We start from the raw sequence: 26,722 nt of genomic DNA, 5'->3' as shown, positions 1-26,722 counted from the left end.
CAATCATAATACAGCAGGTTGGGAAGAGCCAGGTACCCTGACTGCCGTCCTCTCTGAAGCACCAGCTTCCCAATCCTTACCTGCCCAAACAAACGACAAAATCAACCATTCCCCCCCATAATGAACGCTTTTGGCAAAAAGAGGCACTGAAATAAAATAAAATCCACAGCAGGATATTCACCTTTACCACCAGCACCCAGCCTGCCAATGATAGGGGAAGGCTGACCCAGCTCAACAAATCCACCTTGCCCCTACCCACCAGGCTTGTGAATTTCAGTTTACGAAGCCGGGCCCAGTCTCGAGCCACCTGCACCCCCAAGTACCTAAAGTGGGTAATCGCCTCCCGAAACGGCAATCCCTCCAAGCCAGTTCTCTCTCTCTTTCGCTCTCTCTTGCACTCACTCTTCTCCAGATTCAGCTTATGACCTGAAAAAGCCCTGGATTTCCTGAGCAGCCCCATCATATCCCCTACCGCGGAACCCCGGTTGGAGATGTATCATCGGTATACAACCCACCCCCGCTCCTCACTAACCCCCCTCCACGTGGGGCTCGGAGAGCTTTTACACCCATCTGGGACGGCAGACTGGAGTGTCGGCCTCGAGTTTTGTGCGAGATTGTGGCGGAGAGGGACTTGGAACTCACAACCCCCTGACTCAGCGACGTGAGTGCTACCCACTGACTGACTGCCCACACACCCGGTACAGCTTCGTTCTCTCACCGCACGGTGCATTTAGGCGTCGGAGACCGGGCTGCAAGCAATTTTTAAATGCCGTGCAAATCGCAGTCGTCCTTGGCCAGGCTGCGCACCCCCTCCCTTTGGCCTCTCCAGCCGGCACAGCGCAAACTGGGGAAACTGACCGCCGCGTAGAGGGCCAAATACTCCGCCCAAAACTTCCATCAAAGTCAGGGCCAGTTGTAGTGGCTGTGGGACAGGTCAACAAGTTCCGCCTGTGTTAAAACGCTCCGCCTGTGTTAAAATCCTCCGCCTGTGTTAAAACGCTCCGCCTGTGTTAAAACGCTTCGCCTGTATTGAAACGCTCCGCCTGTGTTAAAACGCTCCGCCTGTGTTAAAACGCTCCGTACGTCAGTTCAGCAGAATTCCCCGCAGCTCATTAAGATCTTGAATGGTTCCTATTTTCAGGAAGAGCGCAATCAAAAGTACTCCTCTGGGAACGACGTTCTTGAGCATCTCAAAAATCTCGTCCACGGGGTCAGAAGGTAAGGGATATTCGTCACCGTGTTCAATATTTGTCACCGTGTTCAAGAGGAGTCCTCTCCACGGCCTTTCGGTTTCATCAAGGATGGTCTGCACCTCAGCTCCTGATTTTCGGCCAGGAAGCTCGAATTGGCTCCCAACATCTGCAACCTTTAGATTATTCTCAAATCCCATGTAATCTTGCTCAAAGTCAGCCCACAAGGCCACAACACTAAGAAAGGCGTGCATTTAAAAGGTGCCTTCCATAACCTCAGGATGGCCCAAAGCGCTTCACAGCCAAGGCAATACTTTCTGAAGAGCAGTCACACTCGTAGGACACACAGCCGCCAATTTGCGCACAGCAAGCTCCCACACACAGGGAGATGAATGGCTCACTTGCCTGTTTTAGATGCCAATTAAGGGCAAACGTTGGGCAGGGTACCAGGGAGGACGCCCCAGACCTTCTGTTGGGATCTGACAAATCTACCCGAGAGAGCAGATGTGTTGGGGGACCGACCGCACGCCCCTCGTCATGTTTCTCAGTGGGGGGAGGCTCGATCCTCTGGTCCTGCCACTGTCACTGGCATTTCCCATTGATTCCACCTCCCTAGGCAGCACGGTAGCACAGTGGTTAGCACTGCTGCCTCACGGTGCTGAGGTCCCGGGTCTGGTCCCGGCCGCGGGTCACTGTCCGTGTGGAGTTTGCACATTCTCCCCGTGTCTGCGTGGGTCTCACCCCCACAACTCCAAAGATGTGCAGGATTGGCCACGCTAATTTGCCCCTTAATTGGGAAAAAATAATTGGGTACTCTAAATTTATTTTAAAAAAGAATCCACCTCCGAGTGCCGAAATGTCCCACTGGCGAGAATGGCCAGAAAATCCTCCCACGCCCCAACCAGGACCTCTGACAGTGCAGCATTCCCGCAATGCTGTGAATGCCCACCTCGATTTTTGTGCTCAAGTCTGGGAGGGTGGCGAGAACCCAGGGCACCTTGATTGAAATTAGGGCCCCAACTACCCGACATAATCACAATCCTCAAATGCCTACATCTGCGGCCATTCTCAGCTGGGTGCTTACGTTCAGCGTCTCCCTTCTGATGAACGACACTGGGAGCTTTCCACTGGTCCTTTATCTTCAACTTTGGACTGTTTTGAGATATTAAAATTGTAGAACTGTGCGCCTGTCCTTTTGTTAGTTTATTGATCGTTTCACACTTCTAAAAACGCCTCATGATAAATCTGTCTTCCAAAGAAGGTTGATGTGGTCACTGATGTCCTCCCTCTGGAGAACCTTGTCATGTGAATGTCCCTTTAAGAAATGTGTTCTATAATCCCGTAGCTTCAGTGATGTCATTGTGTGGGTGGAGCTGGGCTGTGGCTCTGAATTTTACTTTCGGTTTACACTTTTGGAAGCTGGATTCAGATGGCTTCTCCTTTAAAAAGGCTCCTCTCTTTAAGAAGGCTTCTCCTCTTTCTCTCTCTCGGCATGTTAAAAGGTGTCCAGAACACTTGATAATTTAAAAGTGATAACTGTTTTCTGGAAAGAATTCAAACCTACTGTTTTGTTAAAAGGGTTTTCCTGGTTTAGTGGATCTTATCAAATTGAAACAGTTGAAAAGGAAGTTATTAAGGGTTATATATATATTGTTATGGGCCAGGGTTTAGAGAACCCCAAAGTGTATCATGGAGTTCACCTGACCCACAACTTTAATAGATTGTGGTATGGGGAGCACACGGCCCACTCTGCAGCTGTGGTACAGCAGAAATGGAAAAGTATTTTTTTAAGCAAAACAATGTTTATTCTATGAATTCAAGTTAACCTTTTTAAAACAAACAGTGAACATCTTAGCAACCATTAATTCAAATACAACCCCCAAAGAATACAACACTAAGTAATCTTTTAAGCTTTCCTTTTAATCTCCTTTTACCAGAAGCACATCAGGTTAAAGTCACTACTGTTATTAGTTTTAAATCACCAGGATCGATTTACAGTCTTTAGATTACAGAGAGAGATTCATACACCTTCTGGCTGTGACTGCAGCTATCCAGCTCTGAAAACGAAGCTAAAACACACCCTGCAGCAAACAGCCTAAAACGAAAGTAAAAAGCTGACAGACAGCCCAGCTCCACCCACTCTCTGACATCACGGCAGTAATAAACACCCATTTATAAACATCACTACAGATATTTATATACACACCCATTAATAAACACCCATTTCTTAAAGGTGCTCTCATATGACAATATATATAGGGAGAGAACTGTAGCTGTGTGCGGGATTTATGTTTGCAGGTGATAAAAATGCTTACTGTGTCTGTTTATAGAAATGTTAACTGAATTTGTAGAATAAACTTTGTTTCGTTTAAAAGTGCATAAGGACCTCTGTTGAATAGCACCTGAAAAGTAGGCCCTTGTTCTCATCGTAACCAATACCTACAAACAGTTGTGGGTCAGGTTAACTCCATGATATACTTTGGAGTTTTCTAAACCCTGGCCCATACCAACTTACTCGCTCATTAGAGTATGTGGTGGATAAACTTTTATTGAGATCTATTGTCTGAACTGGTCCAGCTTTAACGTAAGTCTCTGTTCAACATCTAACTTGCCTTATACTTCCTTGCTAAACATAAGAACTTGGAGGCATAGGAGCCATGCGCCCTGTCCAGCCTGCTCTGTCAGTTAATAAGATCATGGCTGATGTGGTTATCCACCCCACCCCCCCTCGCTCCTTCGCTCCGGATTTACCCACGGGGAAGAAGGCCCCTCAACCTCTACCCTGTTAGAATGATGCCTTTCAATAAGACGCTCTGTCTCATACTTCGAAACTGCCAATGAGCATAGGCCTTACCCGCTCGACCTCTCCTCGTGAGACAAGCCCCCCCCCCCCCCAACTTCTTCTCAGGAATGGGCCCAGTGAACCTTCCCCGCACGGCCTTAAATGCGAGTATATCCCTCCTCGAATAAGGCAAAGGAAAGCTGCACGCATTGGAAGTTTCTATTACCACATTGCAAAGAGAAATCAGTAGCAGTTTCACATCCACAGACTTCAGGGCAGATTGATGAACGCTGAATTTACGAGCCCCCCTCTCTTCCCCCGGTCTATTCCTGTGATCATGCACCCTCCTCTCATCGAACCGTATCAACAAACTCTTCCATACCTTCCTCCCTCATGTACCTATCCAGCTCCCCATTGATGCTGCTATTTGCAATGGGTTAATGGATTCCACATTCCAGCCACGCTCTGGGACAGGAGTCATGTATTGATGGCTGTAGACGGCACGGTGGCACAGTGGTCAGCACTACTGCCTCACAGCACTGAGGTTCCCCCCTCCCCGTGTTCAGGTTACATCCATTCGGACTTCACGTCGGACCCCTTGCCCGCGTCTGCTGTATTCGTGCCACACAGTTGTTTTAGGCGGCACGGTAGCACAGTGGTTAGCACCGTTGCTTCACGGCGGCAGGATCCCGGGTTCGATTCCCGGCTTGGGTCACTGTCGGTGCGGAGTCTGCACGTTCTCCCCGTGTCTGCGTGGGTTTCCTCCGGGTGCTCCGGTTTCCTCCCACAAATCCCCGAAAGACGTGCTTGTTAGGTGATTTGGACATTCTGAATTCTCCCTCTGTGTACCGGAATGTGGCGACGAGGGGATTTTCACAGTCACTTCATTGCAGTGTTAATGTAAGCCTACTTGCGACAATAAAGATTATTATGAGTTGGTAATTTTACATCCTGTTTTCTAATTGAGCAGACGATGAGATGCCCGGCTTCCTGCCGATGTTCGGGCCGTGCTTTTTGAACCTCTATGGGAGCCCCCGGGAAGGCTTGGACTACACCGAGAAGAATGACGAGCTCAACCTTGGAAAGGTGACCCCATTAATTTCCTTACTCAGCAACGCTCGGGGAGGTTTCCCAATCCATAGGCAATGTGGGTGATGAATGGAGAAATTTCAGAAATATTATAGATAGTTGGTGCAGTAAGGGTTCAAAGACTGGGTTAGTCATGTTTTCAAGAATCCGGGATTGAAAGATTTTGGGAGCCAGGGGTGCAATTAAAGCATAGTAAAAGCTTGGGCTAATGGAATGATGTTTGGATTAAGGGGATTCCCTGTGGAGTTAATTAGATTTCAACTTGGTAAGATGATGTCATTACTGGGAGGAGCCAAGGTATCAGGCATTCTGCAACAAAGCAGTTGTTAGTTGAGTGTTGGTTGGAGATGTGAGCAGAAGTCCAGCATCTCAGTTCAGTCGAAAGATATGCCACACAGCGCTGAGGAACCGGATTTAAAGATGTATAGGGTAGGTGGATTGGCCACGCTAAATTGCCCTTTAATTGGAAAAAAAATAATTGGGTACTCAAAATGTATTTTTTTAAAATACGTCTGCAGCTAGATTTGTAATTTATTTCCAAGCGGTTCAGAAGAGTGTGCTTAGGAGGTGAGCGGAAACAGGCTAGATCAGCTTCTGAAGAAATACAGCCTGAATTTCTGCATGGTTCTGACAAGACTCAGGTCTTTTCTTTAAAAGATCTCTTTTTCTCAAAGTAGAGTATCCAGACATCTCTGTTATGCAGGTATCCTGTGTATTAACTGTATTAACAGAGGATTGAGCTGAGATTTTGTTTTGTTGTTTGAGTGGGAATAGAGATAGCAATTAAGGGTTACAGTATTCACTGTACTGATTAGTTTTGTCTGAGGGGTAATTGTAAGCTATTTTCTGGTGTGATGTTAAAGCTATTTTAATACTATGTTAGTAGTAAAGTTTCTTTTAATATATCTTATCTCTATTTCTTCGTGCAATCACTCCTGGAGCAAGGTATCCTTTTCTCATAGTCCTACATAATAAAAATAAAACATTGGGGTTTCTGTGCAGTATCATAGCCACTGATGGGGGCTCATCCGGGATCGTAATAAAATTGGGGGCTCGTCCGGGATCATAATAAAATTGGAGGCTCGTCCGGGATCGTAATAAAATTGGGGGCTCGTCCGGGATCATAATAAAATTGGGAGCTCGTCCGGGATCATAATAACATTGGGGGCTCGTCAGGGATCATAATAAAATTGGGGGCTCGTCCAGGACCATTATATGTTAAAAAGAGCAAAGATCAATTAGGTTGAGCGGTAGTGATGGGAATGACAGAATGTTACAGCACAGAAGGTGTCCATTTGGCCCATTGTGCCTGTGGTAGCTCTTTCGAAGAGTCAGCAAATTCGTCCCACTGCACAAGCCCTTTGCCCTGGAGACAATTTTTTTTTTAAAGTACTTATCCAATTCCAAATTTGCTTCCACCTTAGAACATAGAACATAGAACATAGAAAATACAGCACAGAACAGGCCCTTCGGCCCACGATGTTATGCCGAACCTTTGTCCTAGATTAATCATGTTGTGAATGCCAGTTCATAACTTGCTGTTTAAACATTCAAACGCTCAAATTATGAGGAGGAGTAGGCCACTTAGTCCCTCAATCCTTCTGCACCATTCAATAAGATCATGGCTGATTGCATGGCGCTATGGACTCGGGTTCGATCTCGGCTCCGGGTCACTGTCCGTGTGGAGTTTGCACATTCTCCCCGTGTCTGCATGGGTTTCGCCCCCACAACCCAAAAAGATGTGCAGGGTAGGTGGATTGGCCACGTTAAATTGCCCCTTAATTAGAAACAAAATAATTGGGTACTCTAAATTTATTTTTTTTAAAAGGTCATGGCTGATCTAATTGTAAACTCCACTCCCGATTCCTGCCTCATCCGGGATCGTAATAAAATTGGGGGCTCGTCCGGGATCATAATAAAATTGGGGGCTCGTCCAGGATCATAATAAAATTGGGAGCTCGTCCGGGCCCCCCGATAACCTTTCATCCCCTTGTTAATCAAGAATATATCCAGCTCTGCTTTAGAAATATTCATAGAGTCTGCCTCCACTGCCTTTTGAGGAAGAAAGTTCCAGAGACTCATCACCCTCTGAGAGAAAGAATTTCAATATGTTACCCCCGAACACTGTGAGGTCCCACCTTCCGCAATAGCCTTTAATGTGGCACCCCACAAAATGCCTTCTGGAAATCCAAGTACAGGACATCAAGGTTCTCCCTTATCCACAGCGCATGATACTCCCTCAAAAACCTGCAACCAAAGAAGCCAAACATGATTTTCCCCTTCACAAAACCAAATGTTACCTCCCCTTGGCATTTTTGATAGTTCTCTCAGATCTGTCTCCTCTAGTCTGTGGGCTAAGCAGGGGAAGCGCACTCTCCATGATAGCGTGTTCAGTGTGCGGAGGAGAGAACACATATTCAGACGGTGTTCAAAGCTATTCAAGGAGACAAGAGGTGCAGCTTTTTCGAGGGAATGGACATGGAAAGAGGTCTATTTGAGACGGAGAGGAACGAGTCCAGCAGTGGCAAGGAATGTGCAGAATGAGAACTGATCAATGGTGGTTCCAATGTTCTCCCTCCCTTACCCCAAGTTGTTTTTGAAAAAATGTATTTTATTACAAACATGTATTTCAAACAGGTTACAGGAACAAACACCCCGGGAAACATACTTCCCAACAATCAACTATACAGTCTGTACAGATTTTTCCCCTTTTTCACCCACCCCCCTCTCCCTAGACGAACAGCTCCTCAAACACGGTCACAAACATCCCCCACCTTTCCTCAAACCCCCCTGAAGAGCCCCTTAACTCATACTTTATCTTCTCTAACTGCAGGAAGTCGTACAGGTCACCCAAGCCGCTACCCCCGGTGGCGATGCCGACCGCCACTCCAGCAAAATTCACCGCCGTGCAATCAGAGAGGCGAAGGCCACAACATCGGCCTTCCTCCTCTCCATGAGCTCCAGCTTCTCTGCAACCCCAAATATCGCCACCAAAGAGTCTGGGGTCCACCTCCTCCTCCACTATCCTGGCTAAGACCGCGAACACTCCCGCCCAAAATCATCCCAATTTTTCGCAACCCTAAAACATGTGCGAGTGATTCGCTGGCCCTCGCCCGCAGCTCTCACACTCATCTGCTAACCCCTGAAAGAACCCATTCATTCTCGTCCGAGTCACATGTACCCTGTGCACCACCTAAAACTGTATCAGGCTCATCCTTGCACATGAGGAGGTTTACCCCAAGTTGTTAGTGCTTGCGTTAACCACTATCCACTACCCAGTGCAAGCTGTGACGTGTACAGCTATGGAGTTAAGGGTAGAAAAATCCAGGTACGTTTAAGCATGCCCGACTTTCCAACATAACAGGCTATCCGGAACCCAAGTCCTTAATTGCGCCGATTGAGATGGGAGTGTGAGATACCTGCCGCATTAACTCGGTGTGACGTTCTGATTTCTCTCCTAACTCTCCTTCATAGAGCGAAGGTGTCTCTTATCGAGGGCGGATTTTGGTCGAATTGGCCACAAGGGTGGAAGAAAATTTAGGGAAAGCTGTTGAAAACCTGTCCAGCGAAGACTATTTGATTGTGCAGGTATTCGTGCGATAAACGTGTGCTTTTCCACGCAGGCCAAAACGGTCCGTGGTTTGATTCCCCCATCCGGAATTGTGGGTCACTGGTATGGGACTACAAGTTTTTGTTTGCGCTCACATTTCTGTGCTTAAAGAGCATGGATCAAATTAAACCGCTCTTACATCGCTAATAGCGACGTATGATGCAAACAGCATTAAGTTCCCACCTCATACAAGAAGACCCTTTCTTCTTGTACAAGGCCAGTGCACGGTCAATTTCATAGAATTTACAGAGCAGAAGGAGGCCATTCGGCCCTAGAGCACCCTATCCAAGCCCACACCGCCACCCCATCCCCATAACCCAGTAACCCCACCCGACAGGGCAATTTTGAACACTTAAGGGCAATTTTTGCATGGCCAATCCACATAACTTGCACATCTTTGGACTGTGGGAGGAAACTGGAGCACCCAGAGGACACCCACGCACACACGGGGAGAACGTGCAGACTCCCTACAAACAGTGACCCAAGCCGGGAATCGAACCCGGGACCCTGGAGCTGTGAAGCAATTGTGCTAACCACTATGCTACCGTGCTGCCCCACTTGACCCGGCGTTGCAGCACGGTTGAAATGAACTTTTATTGTAAACTCCCCAAGGTCTTCAGAGCCAAGAGAGAGAGTTGCTTCCACCTTGAGGGTCCAGTCGCTTCTCTTGGGTCCTCTCCGAAAACCCCCACCTGACAGGAACCAACCGCTGTCGGTTGTCGGGCAGAATACTGTCCCTGTCCAATCCATTAGCCACCAGCCAACCAATTGAAACGGACCCCCCCCCCACCCCCGAATCTCTTGGGTGCCATTAACCCTGGGTTCTTCTGACCAAAATAGAAAACGTCATAACAAAGTGCACTATTTTGACACTTTGAATTCCTCACTTCCTCTGTTCGGCTTGAAGGTATGTCTCCATGAAAGATCCAATGGACCAAAAGCGATAAAAGATAAAACAAAAGAAATAGGAACCAAGGGAATCAATAGTAAGAGTCCTTACACTACTTGGCTGAACTGCGCATATACATGAATGAAATGAAATGAATGAAATGAAATGAAAATCGCTTATTGTCACAAGTAGGCTTCAAATGAAGTTACTGTGAAATGCCCCTAGTCGCCACATTCCGGCACCTGTTCGGGGAGGCTGTTACGGGAACGTGGGAGCTTAATCAGATGAGGCTCACTCATTGGCTGTCTGTCCCCTTGTAATTAGTTTTTTGCCCCTTCCCATTCAGCCATCACCCCTGTGCACATTGGCCCTACATCGACTCCTGGTCTGGCAGCTCCTCAATTTTAAAGTTCTCATCCTTGGTTTCAAATCAAAAAAAGGTAGAGGGCAGGAGTAGGCCATTCAGCCCATCAATATGATCCTGTGTGATCCTCTACCTCAACGCCACATTCCCGCACTCTCCCCCTTGCCCCTTGACGTCTTTAGTGTCGAGAAATCGATCTAATTCCCTCTTACAGATATTAGAACAGAGAACATACAGTGCAGAAGGAGGCCATTCGGCCCATCGAGTCTGCACCGACCCACTTAAGCCCTCACTTCCACCCTATCCCCGTACACCAATAACCCCTCCTAACCTTTTTGGACACTAAGGGGCAATTTAGCATGGCCAATCCACCTAACCTGCACGTCGTTGGACTGTGGGAGGAAACCAGAGCACCCGGAGGAAACCCACGCAGACACGGGGGAGAACGTGCAGACTCCGCACAGACAGTGACCCAAGCCGGGAATCGAACCTGGGACCCTGGAGCTGTGAAGCAACAGTGCTATCCACTTGTGCTAGCGTGCCGCCCGTGTGACTCGGCCTCCGCAACCTTCTGTGGTGGAGAATTCCAAGGGTTGACCACCCTCCGTGTGAGGACGTTTCTCCTTACCTCAGTCCTAAATGGCTTATGCGGTAGCCAGAGACTGTGACCCTTTGTTCCCCCACCCACCCTACCCACCTACAACAAAGAACAAAGAAATGTACAGCACAGGAACAGGCCCTTCGGCCCTCCAAGCCCGTGCCGACCATGCTGCCCGACTAAACTACAATCTTCTACACTTCCTGGGTCCGTATCCCTCTATTCCCATCATATTTATATATTAGTCAAGATGCCCCTTAAATGTCACTATCGTCCCTGCTTCCACCACCTCCTCCGGTAGCGAGTTCCAGGCACCCACTACCCTCTGTGTAAAAAACTTGCCTCGTACATCTCCTCTAAACCTTGCCCCTCGCACCTTAAACCTATGCCCCCTAGTAATTGACCCCTCTACCCTGGGGAAAAGCCTCTGACTATCCACTCTGTCTACGCCCCTCATAATTTTGTAGACCTCTATCAGGTCGCCCCTCAACCTCCGTTGTTCCAGTGAGAAACCAAGTTTATTCAACCGCTCCTCATAGCTAATGCCCTCCATACCAGGCAACAATCTGGTAAACCTAGACTGTACCCAGTCTGCCCAGCCCTGTCAGAATGTTATACGTTTGAATGAGATCATCCCTATCTCCAGTGGTAGCAGAGTGGTTACATTACTGAGCAAGGAATCCAGAGGCCTGGACGAATGCTCCAGAGGCGCGATTTCATGGCATCTGTGGGAATATAAATTCCATGAATTAATAAATCTGGAATATAAATGAGTCTCGTTAATAATGTTCACGAAGTTACTGGATTGTTGTGAAACCCCACCTGGTTGGGCGTCATGGTGGCGCAGTGGTTAGCACTGCTACCTCACGGCGCTGAGGACCCGGGTTCGATCCCGGCCCCGGGTCACTGTCCGTGTGGAGTTTGCACATTCTCCCCGTGTCTGCGTGGGTTCGATCCTGGCCCCGGGTCACTGTCGGTGTGCAATTTGCACATTCTCCCCGTGTCTGCGTGGGCCTCGCCCCCACAACCCAAAAGATGTGCAGGGTAGGTGGATTGCCCCTTTAATTGGAAAAAAATAATTGGGTACTCTAAATTTTAAAAAACACCCACCTGGTTCACTAACGTCCTTCAGGAGAAGGAAATCTGCCACCTTTACCCGGTCTGGACTACACGTGACTCCTGACCCACAGCAATGCGGTTGGCTATTAAATGCTTTCTGCAATGGCAGAGCAAGCCGCCCAGTCGTGTTAGAGCGCTACAGCACAAAAGCACTGTGGATGCACTGACACAACATGGACTGCAGTGGCTCAAATGATGGGCGGTCCACCGCCTACTTTCGGCATTAGGCCTAAGGTTTTAGGCATGGTTACCAAATTCTGGCCTTGCCCATAGCTCCACTAGCCAAGAATGAATGGAAAATTGCATTGTGCCTTCATCTGTCTGAACCCCGAGGTCTGAAATGCCCTCCCTCAACATCCCCATCTCGCTTTCCCCCTTAAAGATGCTCCTTAAAACTGCCTCTTTCCGCTGGCCTTTTAGTCTATTTTCTGCAGATGGCTAGGTATCAAGCGTTGTCTGATCTAAGGCCATTGCGACGTGAAAGATGTCATCCAAATGTAAGCTGTTGCTGGCGTGAGAGGACATGAGAGAATCTCTTTGATTGCATGCTTTCAGAAGTACTTGCAGAGGCGGAGGTTCAGCCTCTGTGTGGTGTTCCATTCGGCGTCGGGAATGCAGGAAGTCAAAGGGCCGGTCCAATTCGAAGTCAGCATCGGGAATTACGGCAACAAGTTTGACAAGTCATGCAAACTTCACGCATCCTCTACGCAGTACAGCCAGGCCTTATTTGATGGTAAGATGATGCACCGGGGACTGTGGAAGTAGGTCGCATACCTGCTGAACAAGAAGGGTTCAAATAGATCGGCAGGCGAGTTTAGAATGCGCCTTTCTTTCCCGATCCCCTTCTTCCGATTCCCGTAAGCTAAGCCTGCAAAATATTTGCAGTGAAACTGGAGTCTCAATGGCAAATTGCTTCCTCAGATTCCTATTCCATCCCACCCACCCCATTGTGGGCAGCAGGGTAGCACAGTTGTTAGCACCGTTGCTTCTCAGCTCCAGGGTCCCAGGTTCGATTCCCGGCTTGGGTCTCTGTCTGTGCGGAGTCTGCACGTTCTCCCCCGTGTCTGCGTGGGTTTCCTCCGGGTGCTCCGGTTCCCTCCCACAGTCCAAAGATGTGCAGGTTAGGTGGATTGGCCGCGCTAAATTGCCCTTAGTGTTCAAAGATGTGCAGGTTAAATCAGTTGGCCATGATACATTGCCCCTTAGTGTCCAAAAAGGTTAGGTGGAGTTACAGGGTTATGGGGATAGGGTGAAGCTGTGGGCTTAAGTGGGGGCTCTTTCCAAGGGCCGGTGCAGATTTGATGGGCCGAATGGCCTCCTTCTGCACTGCAAATTCTATGATTATCCCATTTCCATCATTTTCATACCATTCCTAATCCTTCCCCTTCTTCCAACTCCGTCACCTCTCCCCCAACCCAAGTGAGACCAGAGTTAAGGGTGGTAGTTATAATGGCGGAGTGTTACAGTTCCCTTGGGTAGTCCGGGTTGCTGTGGTGATATACACTTTTACAGGCGTGTTGTAGAGCAATGGACAGTGACGGGAGAGGTCCAATGCTCACAACACAGGAATCGCTCCCGCTCTTACCACCTGCCATTGGCATGTTGGAAGGACTTACAGGCTTATCTTCAACCTGTTTGGCCGCGTTACCAAAGCACCTCCCTTGGCCCTGGGGTTGGAATCAAACTTGGTGCTTCTGACTGAGAGGGAGGGACGCTATTCACGGGCTCCAGAAGACCCCCACCCCCCGGTATCAGATGGCCACTGATAAATCTCCGAGATTTCAGGAGCAGTGCTTTTAAACAAAGAGTGTAGATGGGGTTGTGGAGTCCACTACCATGGGTGGAATGGCTGAGGTGAATGGTATAGGTGCATTGAAGAGGAACCTAGATAAATACAAGAGGGAGAAAGGAATAGAAAGATATGGTGGTACAGGGAGGTGGAGAGCGGTGGGAAGTAGATTGTGTGAACAGGAACACTGTTGGACCAAATGCCCTGTTTCTGTGCTGTAAATACTTTGTAATATATCATCATGAAACCATAGTTGCAGAATTAGGCCACTCGGCCCATCGAGTCTGCTCCGCCATTCAATCATGGCTGATATTTTCTCATCTCCATTCTCCTGCCTTCTCCCCATAACCCCTGATCCCCTTATTAATCAAGGATCTATCCATCTCTGTCTCAAAGACACTCAGTGATGGGCGGCAGGGTGGCACAGTGGTTAGCACTGCTGCCGCAATGCGCCGAGGACCCGGGTTCGATCCTGGCTCTGGATCACTGTCCGTGTGGAGTTTGCACATTCTCCCCGTGTCTGCCTGGGTCTCGCCCTCACAACCCAAAGATGTGCAGGTTAGGTGGATTGGCCACACTAAATTGTCCCTTATTTCGGAAAAAAAATAATTGGGTACTCTAAATTTATTTTTTAAAAAGACACTCAGTGATTTGGCCTCCACAGCCTTCTGCGGCAATGAGTTCCACAGATTCACCACCCTCTGGCTGAAGAAATTCCTCCTCATCTCTGTTTTCAGGGATCGTCCCTTCAGTCTGAGATTGTGTCCTCTGGTTCTAGTTTTTCCTACTAGTGGAAACATCCTCTCCACGTCCACTCTATCCAGGCCTCGTCGCATTCTGTTAGTTTCAATAAGCTCCCCCCCCTCATCCTTCTAAACTCAGACCCAGAGTCCTCAACCCTAAGATCTCACGCGCATGAGGTGAACAAAGATGTCCTTTGTAGTCCTTCTGCTTGAAGGTGAAGATTATTTCTTGGTGAATTTAGGCATTTCCAAAGCAGCAGTTTGAGATGGTCCATGAATGAACATTGCAGCTAGTTTCGGGGAGCATTAACCTTGTTTGTTTTATTTGTTTTTAGTGAGGATTTAACTCGCTGTGTCTTCGCAGGTAACTACTACTACTTCCTTCCCTGGTGTGACACCAAGCCGGTGGCCGCTCTGACATCGTACTGGGAAAACATCGACCACAGGCTGGACAGGTTAAACATTCTCCTCAAAATCATCGACAAGCTGGTGAGTACTCGATGACAGCGGAAAGCAGCAAGCGCTGGAAGCACACGCCAGGTTAGGTGGCGAGAGGAGCAGTGTTAACGTTGTCAGGGCTTTTCCGACCTGAAGCATTAACTCCCTCCACTGGCGACGCCGGACCTGCCGAATATTTCCAGCATTTCCCCCACTTTACATTCAACGATCCCCTCGATGTCCCGCACCGTTGTCTCCATTCTGGGATCGATAGGTTTTTAATCCGCACGGGAATTAAGGCTTAATCCACAGGGGATCTTGTGAAGTGGCAGAGCAGGCTCAAGGTGCTGCAAGGCCCACTCCCGTTCCTATTCCTTACGGCCTTATTCAAAGCCTCAGGATTTGTCTTTTTTAAAAAAAACATTTTATTAAGGCGTTTATGATTTTATAACAACAAATACAAATGTAATTGTCAACATAACTCAGCAAATAACTCCCCCCGCCCCCCCCAACCATCAACCATACCCCGCCAACATGGCTTATACACACAATTCCCCAGTCGTACCACCTCCTCTCGCTGATCCCGCCTAGACTAAATTTATCTATCCCCCCCCACGTTCTCTTGCCCCCCCCCCCCATTGTATCTGCTAACAGTTTAGTTTTCCCTGAAGAAATCGATAAATGGCTGCCATCTCCAGACGAACCTTAACATTGATTCTCTTAAGGCGAACGTCATTTTCTCAAGCCTGAGAAACCCCGCCATGTCGCTAACCCATACCACCGATTCTGGGGGCTTCGAGTCCCTCCACGCTAATAAGATCCATCTCCGGGCTACCAGGGAGGCAAAGGCCAAGACGTCAGCCTCTCTCGCCCCCCCGGACTCCGACACCACCTCAGGGTTTTTCCGGCAGGGACAAATTACCGCGCAAGAAGCTGAAACACAATAGCAGAAAGTGCCGGGAGTCGTGGAACGGAGCATTCGTTCAGTGCATCGATAACTGGTTTGTTTGCGTGCTTTGTTGTTTCATCCACGTGTAAACACCTCCCGGCTCGCTCGACCGCCACCGTAATCGGTTCTGCACCTTGGCATTTCTCCAGCTAAACGCCACGGTATAGGGTTGGCAGAGAAATGGGGAAAGGCTGCCCATCCAGCCTGTTCCGCCATTCAAGGAGACTGACCTCGCCATAACCCTTAATCCCCTCGCCCAACAAAAATCTATCCACCTCTGTTCTGAGAAAGGTGGGTTGGCTGACCAGCCTCAACATTCTGTGCCAGGCAATTCCATGGCTTTTTCACAAAGGTTTAACTGTGCGCTTGTTTCTCGCTTTGCATCCTTGTTTTGGGAAAGTGGGTCACGGAGAGGAGACGATAAAATGGCCAAGTGGCCAAATCAAATTTACAGTGCAGAAGGAGGCCATTCGGCCCATCGAGTCTGCACCGGCCATTGGAAAGAGAACCCCACTTAAGCCCACACCTCCATCCTATCCCCGTCACCCAGCAAGCCCACCTAACCTTTTTGGACACGACGGGGCAATTTATCATGGCCAATCCACCTAACAGAGATGGGGAGAACGTGCAGACTCTGCACAGACAGTGACCCAAGTCGGGAATCGAACCTGGGACCCTGGAGCTGTGCAGGAACTCCCACCCTGTGCAGTGCCAGGAAGGTTGTGCCCATCCTCTGTGCTGTCACCGTGCCCTGCCAGTGACAAAATGCTGGAGCTGTGGAACTTTGGGCCGAAAGGAAGTTGGAGAAAGAATCTCGCCCCTGTACGGCACCCAAATGAGAGAGAGAGCAAGACGATCAGTAGTATTACAATCTGGCACCATACCCCAACAGAGCCATTTCCCATCATGATGTGGAGATGCCGGCGTTGGACTGGGGTGAGCACAGTAAGAAGTCTTACAACACCAGGTTAAAGTCCAACAGGTTTGTTTCGAATCACTAGCTTTCGCAGCACTGCTCCTTCCTCAGGTGAATGAAGAGGTGGGTTCCAGAAACATTTATATAGACAAGGTCAAAGATGCAAGACGATACTTTGAATGCAATTCACTCCTCTTTAACCTGTGATTATCCCTCTCTCCGGTTGCTCCGTCTGGACCTGTAGACTTAATTACCTGCAAAGACTTGCATTCAAAGTATCGTATTTCATCTTTGACTGTCTGTATATATGTTTCTGGAACCCACCTCTTCATTCACCTGAGGAAGGAGCAGTGCTCCGAAAGCTAGTGATTCGAAACAAACCTGTTGGACTTTAACCTGGTGTTGTAAGACTTCTTACTATACCCTCTATTTAAACCTCAACACCTTAAAAAAAGCAGCTCCACACACACTCACTGTCTTTAAATTCAATAATCCCAAGCCAAACAAGGAATTATACTTTTAAATCCCGATTTTATTAAGATCCCAGACCAGACCCCAACAGTTGCTAGGTTGCTGGACAGAAACCCCACTATTTTATTTAATTTGTAACACTGTGAGGAAAGGATACTTCGCTCCAGCAGTGATTCCACCCATAAATAGGCATATGGTATATTAAAACAAATTCTATTACTAACACCGTATTGTTAACTTTAACATCGCAAAGAAAAGAGCTTAGAAACAATGCTTAACAATAACATGAAACACAAAATCCAACCCACTAGCTTTCATCTCCACTCAAGCAAAACCCATCTCAGGTCACAATCCACTTTTAATTACAGTTAACAGACTCAGGAATACTTCCTGCAAAGAGATGTCGTGGATAAACCACTTGAGAAAGAGATCTTTCAGGAACCAGCTGCAGATTCTTGCCTGAGTCAAACTGCCAGTTACCCTGCCAGTCTTTCCAGACACTGCTTGTTTTGTTTTCAGGCAAAATCTTTTGAACTAAACGGCTTTGAGAAAAGCGGCCGGTCTGTACACAGTCAAATCTTTAACTGAACTGAAACTGTTGCTCTTTTTAGCCTTAGTTTTATTAGCTCTAATTCTGTCACCTTTGCTCACGAGTCGCCGGGTATCTTTCTGATACCGCCACGCGGTTCAAGCTCAAGTTATGATTAATAAGTCAGCACACCGCTTAGTAAGATTGGAATCAACGGTCCAATTAGGAGGCTTAGGGGTGATCTTATAGAGGTCTATAAAATAATGAGGTTGTGCAAACAGAGGGTCCTGCACAGCCCCTCATTATATACAACAAGTAATGCTTACACAATAATCCTACTATCTATATAGAAACCTACCACTATTGGACAATACTTAACTTTAGGAAGGGCCCACCAGGTCAGGGAGACGAATGGCTTATCGAATCGGATCTGGCCCGCGGGATTCAAAAAGGCTGATACAGGTCGATGGCTAGGAGTCTTTATCGGGTAGCGATCGCTGGAGTCAAACTTACAGTTTCTGGTTGATGTTCTTGCAAAGGTCTCGAGCAGGAGAAGAAGGGAGAGAGAGAGAAATCTGAACTTGGCCCCTCACTTTATAGGGCCCAGGGGCTTCCCGCCTCTCGGGGCGGCCCTTGACCCTGAGTCCCAAGTGATTGGACATGTTCCCAATCACTGGGTTCAATATGTCCAATAACGGGGCGATTCCTCGATCGGTGGGTGGTCATTCACCTGTCTTTGTTTCGGCCACTGCAGGCGCCGACAGGTCTGGCCCGGCATTCAATTGCTAATATGTTGCAATTGTTCCCGGGGATAGCCGATTAAACTGCAGATGTCTGGGTTGATGTGCTGCTAATGGTCTTGAGTATCGATCTGGGCCGACTTCCCCAGAGGCGAATACGCTATTCTGTCTGCAGCTGTCCGTTTGTGTCCTGTTGACTGCTATTCCCATCAGCCTTTTCGGTTAGCCATTTTAAATCGGGTTTTTGCCAAATTAATAGGGAATCAGCCATTTTAGGTGGCTACAAAACCCAATACCTGACTATTTCAATCCCTGGCTCCTCCCATTAACTACATCAACCTGCTAAGGCCAACACGATATCACTAATGATCTACTCCCCAGGGAACCTTAGAGTCGTAGATGTTTACAGCATGGAAACAGGCCCTTCGGCCCAGCTTGTCCATGCCGCCCAGTTTCTATCACTAAGCTAGTCCCAGTTGCCCGCATTTGGCCCATATCCCTCTATACCCGCCCTGCCCATGTAACTGTCTAACTGCTTTTTAAAGGAAAGAATTGTACCCGCCTTTGCCACTGCCTCTGGCAGCCCGTTCCAGATGCCCACCACCTTCTGTGTGAAGGAATTTCCCCTCTGGTCTCTTTTGTCTCTCTCCCCTCTCACCTTTAACCTATGCCCTCTAGTTTTAGACTCCCCTACCTTTGGGAAAAGATGTTGACTTACCTATGCCCCTCATTATTTTATAGACCTCTATAAGATCACCCCTAAGCCTCCTACGCTCCAGGAAAAAAGTCCCAGCCTATCCCAGCCTCTCCTTATAACTCAGACCATCAAGTCCCGGTAGCATCCTTGTAAATCTCTTCTGCATATAAACCTTCTTTATATAAACAAAATTCCATTAGCCCTAACTTTTACGACGCTTTAATTATCTCTTGTAGCCAAAGTGTCTGTCTTTTAAACCGGGACTTTTGAAAATGATTATTACAACAGTCACACACACACACACACACTAAAGGCTTTAAACTCTTACTGCACCAAATACATGTAATAAATGATGTATCTGGAATTCCTACATTCCTCACTGTAGCTAAAGTATGACACTGTTGCAGTTTATTTTACAATTAAGGAGCAATGTAACATGTCCAATCCACCTCCCCTACACATCCTTTTGGGTTGTACCCACGCAGATATGGGGAGAACGTGCAAACTCCACCCGGAGAGTGGACGTCTGACACTCAGGGTGGAATCTTGCCATCTTTAAAGGTCTTCAAAGGTCAAAGGCAGCTCACGACCCCACTGGCGATGCTTGCCTGCCCGATCTTACAGGAGACGGCCAATTAAGAAGCCTTCTGCGGGTGCCCAACCAGTTAAGGATGGTGAGTGGGATCTGCAGGCTTTGCCCACAGTGCGGGACCTATCCGCCGCAGCCCGGTCCGCTGGCGTCCTCAAATTGGCTCCAATCGACCAGGTGTAAGGACACTCATTCCCTACCTGCCTCCGCTGCCAGGCAGCTGGCCATGTCCGCTGCTCACTCACTCCCAGCAAGATTGGCAGAGACAGCAATGCATGAGGCGCCTGATCTGGCGGGCACGTTGCGAGCGTTCTCTCGGCACCCACCACCAAAACTGCCCCCAAGACGCTGGCAAGACTCCTTCCCTGAGTGTCCAGACTCGGAACGTGGAGAATGGGCACTTGGAGAGGGTAAGGAGGGTTCCCTCGGGATGCGTCAGTGGGGCAGACGTCCCTCACGGGCGGCACGTGAAGGGTATTAGCGGATCAGCTGCCTGTACCTTGCAGTGCTCGATGTTCCAGTGGAACGGAATCTCCTGTGTTAAACCGACTCCAATCCGATAAAGTCCACTCCGCGCGAAATCTTGTGAGAAACACCTGTGCCAGTTCCGCCTGATTAAAAAGGGCGGCATGGTGATGCAGTGGTTAGCACTGCTGCCTCACGCCACTGAGGACCCGGGTTTGATCCCGGCCCGGGTCACTGTCCATGTGGAGTTTGCACATTCTCCCCGTATCTGCGTGGGTCTCACCCCCACACCCCAAACGGATGTGTAGGGGAGGTGGATTGGCCACGCTAAATTGCCCCTTAACTGGAAAAAAAAAGAATTGAGTAGGGTGAGTATAAAAGTCATATTTACTGAGAGGGTCATGTCTTTGCCGCGATGTGTTATTGTTCCCATGTCGTTTAGCAAGCCAATATAAAAGACATCAAGACAACATTGCCATCTGAGGGCACGCGTCTCACTGGCATGTGGGTGAAGATGCTCGAGCGGCTCGTGAAGGATTGCAAGTAGGTGGCACATGAAATCAAGTGGCCCAAAATCTGACAGAATGCTCAAGACCCACCATTGGGCATCTCAGATAGATCAGGTTACGGTCTTGCCCATCCCCTCCTTCGACTGCAACTCTGGGGACCATGGGTGCGCCGTTCCATCTCAACTAGCTGCCATTTATCTGATGCCGTTCAGTGTATTTGTTTGACTTATTCTTCCAGGGGATGTGGTGAGGCCACATTTGGTGCCGATTCATAATTGCCCTCAAAGCGAGTGGCTTCTGTAAAATATAAATTTAGAGAATCATGGAATCATAGAATTTACAGTGGAGAAGGAGGCCATTCGGCCCATCGAGTCTGCACCGGCTCTTGGAAAGAGCGGCCTTCTTAAGCCCACGCTTCTACCCTATCCCCGTAACCCAGTAACCCCACTTAACCTTTTATGGACACTAAGGAGCAATTTAGCATGGCCAATCCACCTAACCTGCACACCGTTGGACTGCGGGAAGAAACGGGAGCACCCGGAGGAAACCCACGCAGACACGGGGGAGAACGTGCAGACTCCGCACAGACAGTGACCCAAGCCGGGAATCGAACCTGGGACCCTGGCGCTGTGAAGCAACTGTGCTAACCACTGCGCTACCGTGCTCTGTTAATGTGGTGATCCCAATGGGTATACCCAGCGAATGGAAGCACTGCCCAGATCCCCTGTGGTCTGTGATGGAGAAGATCCTGCTCACGGTCTAGCTGATGCTACAAATAACCTGGGATCGTTTTGTTAATTGGATATGAACTGAGTGTTGGGGCATTAACAGGGGATTCAGTTGAGCTCTTATAAATAGGAGCAGATTAAACTGTTCAGTTTGGAGGTGCATGCTTGTAACATGTATCTCCATAAATAAAAGTGTGTAAAGATCGGCTCCAGTTGCACCCTCCACTGCTTGATGAGCTGAATTTGAACATGTTGGATACTAGAACTTGGGTCGTAAAGTGGGTTACAATCCTCCATCTTGTCTTGTCTCTTACTTAGTATTTCTATGACCCTTATTCTCTCTGATCCAGCAACGTAAGGTAAAGAGATATGTCGGCTTCATAAATATTGATGCCCAGTTGCTGCGTCTACATCGGGTGAGGAGGTAAAGACGAATGACACGGCTGATTTTTACTAATTTCTCGCTCCTTTGCCGTAGCCGCTCACTGCCGCCGCTGAAGAGGCTTCCTCAAGGGACCGCTCTCGATCAGCAAATGCACGAGCAGCAGATCGCACTGCTGAAGAAGATCAGGAAGTCAGCTGAGGAACTGAGGGACAAAAAGGTCAATGTGGAGGACAGGCTGCCGGACGTTGAAGAGTGGCTCGAGAGGCTCTCATCGGTGGCCGAGGAGGTTTGCCTTTTGACGTCCACAGGCGGGGGAGTATTTGAAATTGTTTAAAGAAAGACTTGCCTTTCTATGGTGCTTTCCACCACCATAGGTCGTCCCAAAAGACGTCAGCACCTCCTCGACACTTAGGAGGTGTTGTGATGTGGGCAACATGGCAAGTTCCCATGAATAGCAAAGTAATGACCTGCTAATCTTGTTTTTGCTGCGTGATTGAGGGATAAATATTGGCCACAGCACCAAATCCCCTGATCTTCTTCGGAGAAGTGTCATGTCTGCCTGAAAGGGTGAATGGGGCTTCTGGTTTGACTTCCCATCTTAGAGATGGTATCACCAAAACTGTAGCACTCCCTCAGTACTGACCCTCTGAGAGTGCGGCACTCCCTCAGTACTGAACCTCTGACAGTGCAGTGCTCCCTCAGTACTGACCCTCTGACTGTGCAGCATCCCTCAGTACTGACCCTCTGACAGTGCAGCACTCCCTCAGTACTGACCCTCTGACAGTGCAGCGCTCCCTTAGTACTGACTCTCTGACAGTCCAGCGCTCCCTCAGTACTGACCCTCTGAGAGTGCGGCACACCCTCAGTACTGACCCTCTGACAGTGCGGCGCTCCCTCAGTACTGACCCTCTGACAGTGCAGCACTCCCTCAGTACTGACCCTCTGACAGTGCGGCACTCCCTCAGTACTGAACCTCTGACAGTGCAGCACTCCCTCAGTACTGACCCTCTGACAGTGCGGCACTCCCTCAGTACTGAACCTCTGACAGTGCAGCGCTCACTCAGTACTGACCCTCTGACAGTGCAGCGCTCCCTCAGTACTGACCCTCTGACAGTGCAGCGCTCCCTCAGAACTGACCCTCTGACAGTGCAGCACTCCCTCAGTACTGACCCTCTGACAGTGCAGCGCTCCCTCAGTACTGACCCACTGACAGTGCAGCACTCCCTTAGTATTGACTCTCTGACAGTCCAGCGCTCCCTCAGTACTGACCCTCTGACAGTGCAGCACTCCCTCAGTACTGACCCTCTGACAGTGCGGCACTCCCTCAGTACTGACCCTCTGACAGTGCCGCACTCCCTCAGTACTGACCCTCTGACAGTGCAGCACTCCCTCAGTACTGACCCTCTGACAGTGCAGCACTCCCTCAGTACTGACCCTCTGACAGTGCAGCACTCCCTCAGTATTGATCCTCTGAGATTGCAGCACTCCCTCAGTACTGACCCTCTGACAGTGCAGCACTCCCTCAGTACTGACCCTCTGACAGTGCAGCACTCCCTCAGTACTGACCCTCTGACAGTGCAGCACTCCCTCAGTACTGCCCCTCTGACTGTGCAGCACTCCCTCGGTACTGACCCTCTGACAGTGCAGCACTCCCTCAGTACTGACCCTCTGACAGTGCCGCACTCCCTCAGTACTGACCCTCTGACAGTGCCGCACTCCCTCAGTACTGACCCTCTGACAGTGCAGCACTCCCTCAGTACTGACCCTCTGACAGTGCAGCACTCCCTCAGTACTGACCCTCTGACAGTGCAGCACTCCCTCAGTATTGATCCTCTGAGATTGCAGCACTCCCTCAGTACTGACCCTCTGACAGCGCAGCACTCCCTCAGTATTGATCCTCTGAGATTGCAACACTCCCTCAGTACTGACCCTCTGACAGTGCGGCACTCCCTCAGTACTGACCCTCTGACAGTGCAGCACTCCCTCAGTACTGACCCTCTGACAGTGTTGCACTCCCTCAGTACTGACCCTCTGACAGTGCAGCACTCCCTCAGTACTGACCATCTGACAGTGCAGCACTCCCTCAATTGTGACCCCTCGACAGTTGCCCCTTATAGTCAAAATCTGAAAATTATTTTGATGTCGCCCCATGATAATATCATTTCAGTCGAGAGTCACATGCTGTTGCATGAACATAACAGCAGTTAGTGCAACCCATTACAGTTCATCGGGAGCAGTGTTTTGACAAGATTTCAATGGAATACTTGTAATTTTTATCATGGGCCCAACCGCTATCTTTGCATTATCAGAATCATACTGTTGTCACAACGGCACAATTCTCCTTGAGTTGAATGCTCTGGTGGAACTGTGACACACATCAATAGTTAATAGAGGTCTGATGAGCAGCAGCCATTTGGGCCTAGGTTGTGTGATGAGAAAGCGAGGTGTCTCATCTCTTTCCCCCCCACCTTTCAGAGCGTGGAGGCTCAAGATGCAGAAGGACCGGCTGCCAGTTGGCAGGAGCTATGGGTTTGGGGGCGGGGTCATGGGGCGGGGTGGGGGGGGGGGGGGGGGGGGGGGGGGGGGGGAGAGAGAGAGAGAGTCTGTAAATTTGAACCCAGCAGAAGCAGCGATAAGCACCTCACATGTTCTCCTTTCTGCCCCTTGCAGCCCCAGAACAGCCTGCCCGATGTGATTCTGTGGATGCTATCAGGCGATAAGCGGGTCGCTTACGCTCGGATTAAAGCGTACTCGGTCCTATTTTCTCGGGACAGTGAGAAATCCTGCGGGAAATTCTGCGGGAAGCTTCTTACGGTGTTTATGAAGGTAGGTGAAAGCTGGTTTGAAACTTACAGGCCTGGATAGAGTGGACGTGGAGAGGATGTTTCCACTTGTAGGAAAAACTAGAACCAGAGGGCACAGCCTCAGACTCTTGGGCCGATCCTTTAAAACAGAGATGAGGAGGGATTTCTTCAGCCAGAGGGCGGTGAATCTGTGGAACTCTTTGCCGCAGAAGGCTGTGGAGGCCAAATCACTGAGTGTCTTTAAGACAGAGTAGATAGGTTCTTGATTAATAAGGGGGCCAGGGGTTATGGGGAGAAGGCAGGAGAATGGGGGTGAGAAAAATATCAGCCATGATTGAATGGCGGAGCAGACTCGATGGGCCGAATGGCCTAATTCTGCTCCTTATGGTCTTAAGGCTTCAGTTTGGTGTTGGTGCCAGAGGTATGAGTTTCTTTTCTATTTGAAACACTCAAGTGTTCTACACACGATACCTGCTCCCTACATCTTCACCACTTTGAAACACAGGAGTGCGCTGGAGTATATATATGTATGTACGTATTTGTTTGTGAGGATATGTGTGTACATATGAATATACATGTCCTGATAAATGGATGCCGAGCCAGATGGTGGAACATGAAACCTGACACACATCCTTTTCTTGATGGCTGGTTTAATTACAGAATGCAGCATTGCATGCCCCCTACCCACTTCTCCGAAGAAGGGGCAGGCCATTTGAGACTGCGATGAGGAGGAATTTCTTCACTATCGAGGGTGGTGAATCTTTGGAATTCTCTACCTCAGAAGGTTATGGAGGCAACAATCACTGTGTGTGTCCTGGACAGAAATCAGTCAATTTCTCAATCCTAATGACGTCAAGAGATATGGGGATAGTGGGGATGGTGATGTTGAGGTAGATGACCTGCCATGTTCTAACTGAATGGAAAAGTAGGCTTAATGGGCCGAATGGCCAAGTCCTGCTCCTATATTCCTTACTGCACAGGGCTCTCTACCCTGCTGAGTGTCCCAGCAGCCTCTCTTTATAAGTGCTCTAAGCATCGAATGCTACAATGTCTTTCACGAATGTATCAGAACAATGTAACTAACATACCATTAATGTATATGTGTGTACGTGTCTGTATATGTATGCATGTAAATATATATCTATATGTATCAACTGTCATAGTTATTTCCTGAGGCTAAGGTTAAACATCCAAGGTAAGAATTATCAGGAGGATAAAACTTGAGATGTGGGTGAGTGAGTTTGGATGAAAATATCTTCAAGCTTCCAGCCCAGAAAGCATTTCAGCAGCGAGAAAAGACTGACAAGATTGTTAACCCCCCCCCACTGTACATTCAGACAGTGGCACGGGATATTGGTGAGTTCAGAGCCCTAGAATTCTGTCCCACAAACAAAGCGTGGCAAAATGCCCAGCAAACTTAAACTTTTTATTTTCTTTAAAAAAAATTTTTTTAGTGTACCCAATTAATTTTTCCAATTAAGGGGGCAATTTAGCGTGGCCAGTCCACCGAGTTTGTACATCTTTGGGTTGTGGGGGTGAAACCCAGGCAAGCACGGGGAGAATGTGCAAACTCCACACGGACTGGGACCCAGAGCCGGGATCGAACCTGGGACCTCGGCGCCGTGAGGCAGCAGGGCTAACTCACTGCGCCACCGTGCTACCCAGGCAAACTTAAACTTGGCGACCCTGAGCACGTGACAAGCTGAAACCACTGACCTCTGAGGGTGTACTGTGCTGTGAACTAGCAGGCTCAGTCCTGGGATCTTCCTGCTCCCCTTACATATCCTGCCTTCTGGAGTGGAATGAGCTCTCCCGTTTCGACGGGCGCGAGACGATCTCTGTTCACGGCGCCGAGGTCCCAGGTTCGATCCCAGCTCTGGGTCGCTGTCCGTATGGAGTTTGCACATTCTCCCCGTGTCTGCGTGGGTTTCGCCCCCACAACCCAAAGATGTGCAGGCTAGGTGGATTGGCCACGCTAAATTGCTCCTTAATTGGAAAAAATTAATTGGATACACTAAATTTATATTAAAAAAAGAGACGATCTCTGTGAAATGCATGAGATTGTCAGAGGGCTTGAGAGGGAAGCTGCTGAGAGGCTGGTTTTCCCTCTGAATGGAGAGCCCAGAGCGAGGGGGAAATGGAAATAATCGGATAGATTTCACAGGCGAGAATGGCCGGGTGGCCTCGTTTTGCGCTGTCTGATTCTGCGATTCTTGAAAAAAAAAAAAATTTTAGAGCACCCAATTCATATTTTCCAATTAATGGGCAATTTAACGTGGCCAATCCACCTACCCTGCACATTTTTTTGGGTTGCGGGGGCTCTCCTCGT

General features: G+C 48.9%; 1 protein-coding gene across 1 annotated transcript in view; it reads left to right on the top strand.

The window, feature by feature from the left end:
• Positions 1 to 26,722, top strand: part of LOC140397075 (myoferlin-like) — a 183,794-nt gene that overhangs the window by 48,038 nt on the left and 109,034 nt on the right. Inside the window, exons 12-19 of the mRNA XM_072486107.1 lie at positions 1,142 to 1,218; positions 4,943 to 5,058; positions 8,536 to 8,649; positions 12,197 to 12,374; positions 14,538 to 14,662; positions 20,410 to 20,510; positions 21,683 to 21,875; positions 24,260 to 24,415. Of these exons, the coding sequence (XP_072342208.1) occupies positions 1,142 to 1,218; positions 4,943 to 5,058; positions 8,536 to 8,649; positions 12,197 to 12,374; positions 14,538 to 14,662; positions 20,410 to 20,510; positions 21,683 to 21,875; positions 24,260 to 24,415 (1,060 nt within the window). The remainder of the gene's footprint in view (positions 1 to 1,141; positions 1,219 to 4,942; positions 5,059 to 8,535; positions 8,650 to 12,196; positions 12,375 to 14,537; positions 14,663 to 20,409; positions 20,511 to 21,682; positions 21,876 to 24,259; positions 24,416 to 26,722) is intronic.

This window comes from Scyliorhinus torazame, chromosome 20 (assembly GCF_047496885.1).
Source record: "Scyliorhinus torazame isolate Kashiwa2021f chromosome 20, sScyTor2.1, whole genome shotgun sequence".
Taxonomy (NCBI): domain Eukaryota; kingdom Metazoa; phylum Chordata; class Chondrichthyes; order Carcharhiniformes; family Scyliorhinidae; genus Scyliorhinus; species Scyliorhinus torazame.
The sequence above is the reverse complement of the archived record's forward strand: the minus strand, read 5'-3'. Positions and strand labels throughout refer to the sequence as shown.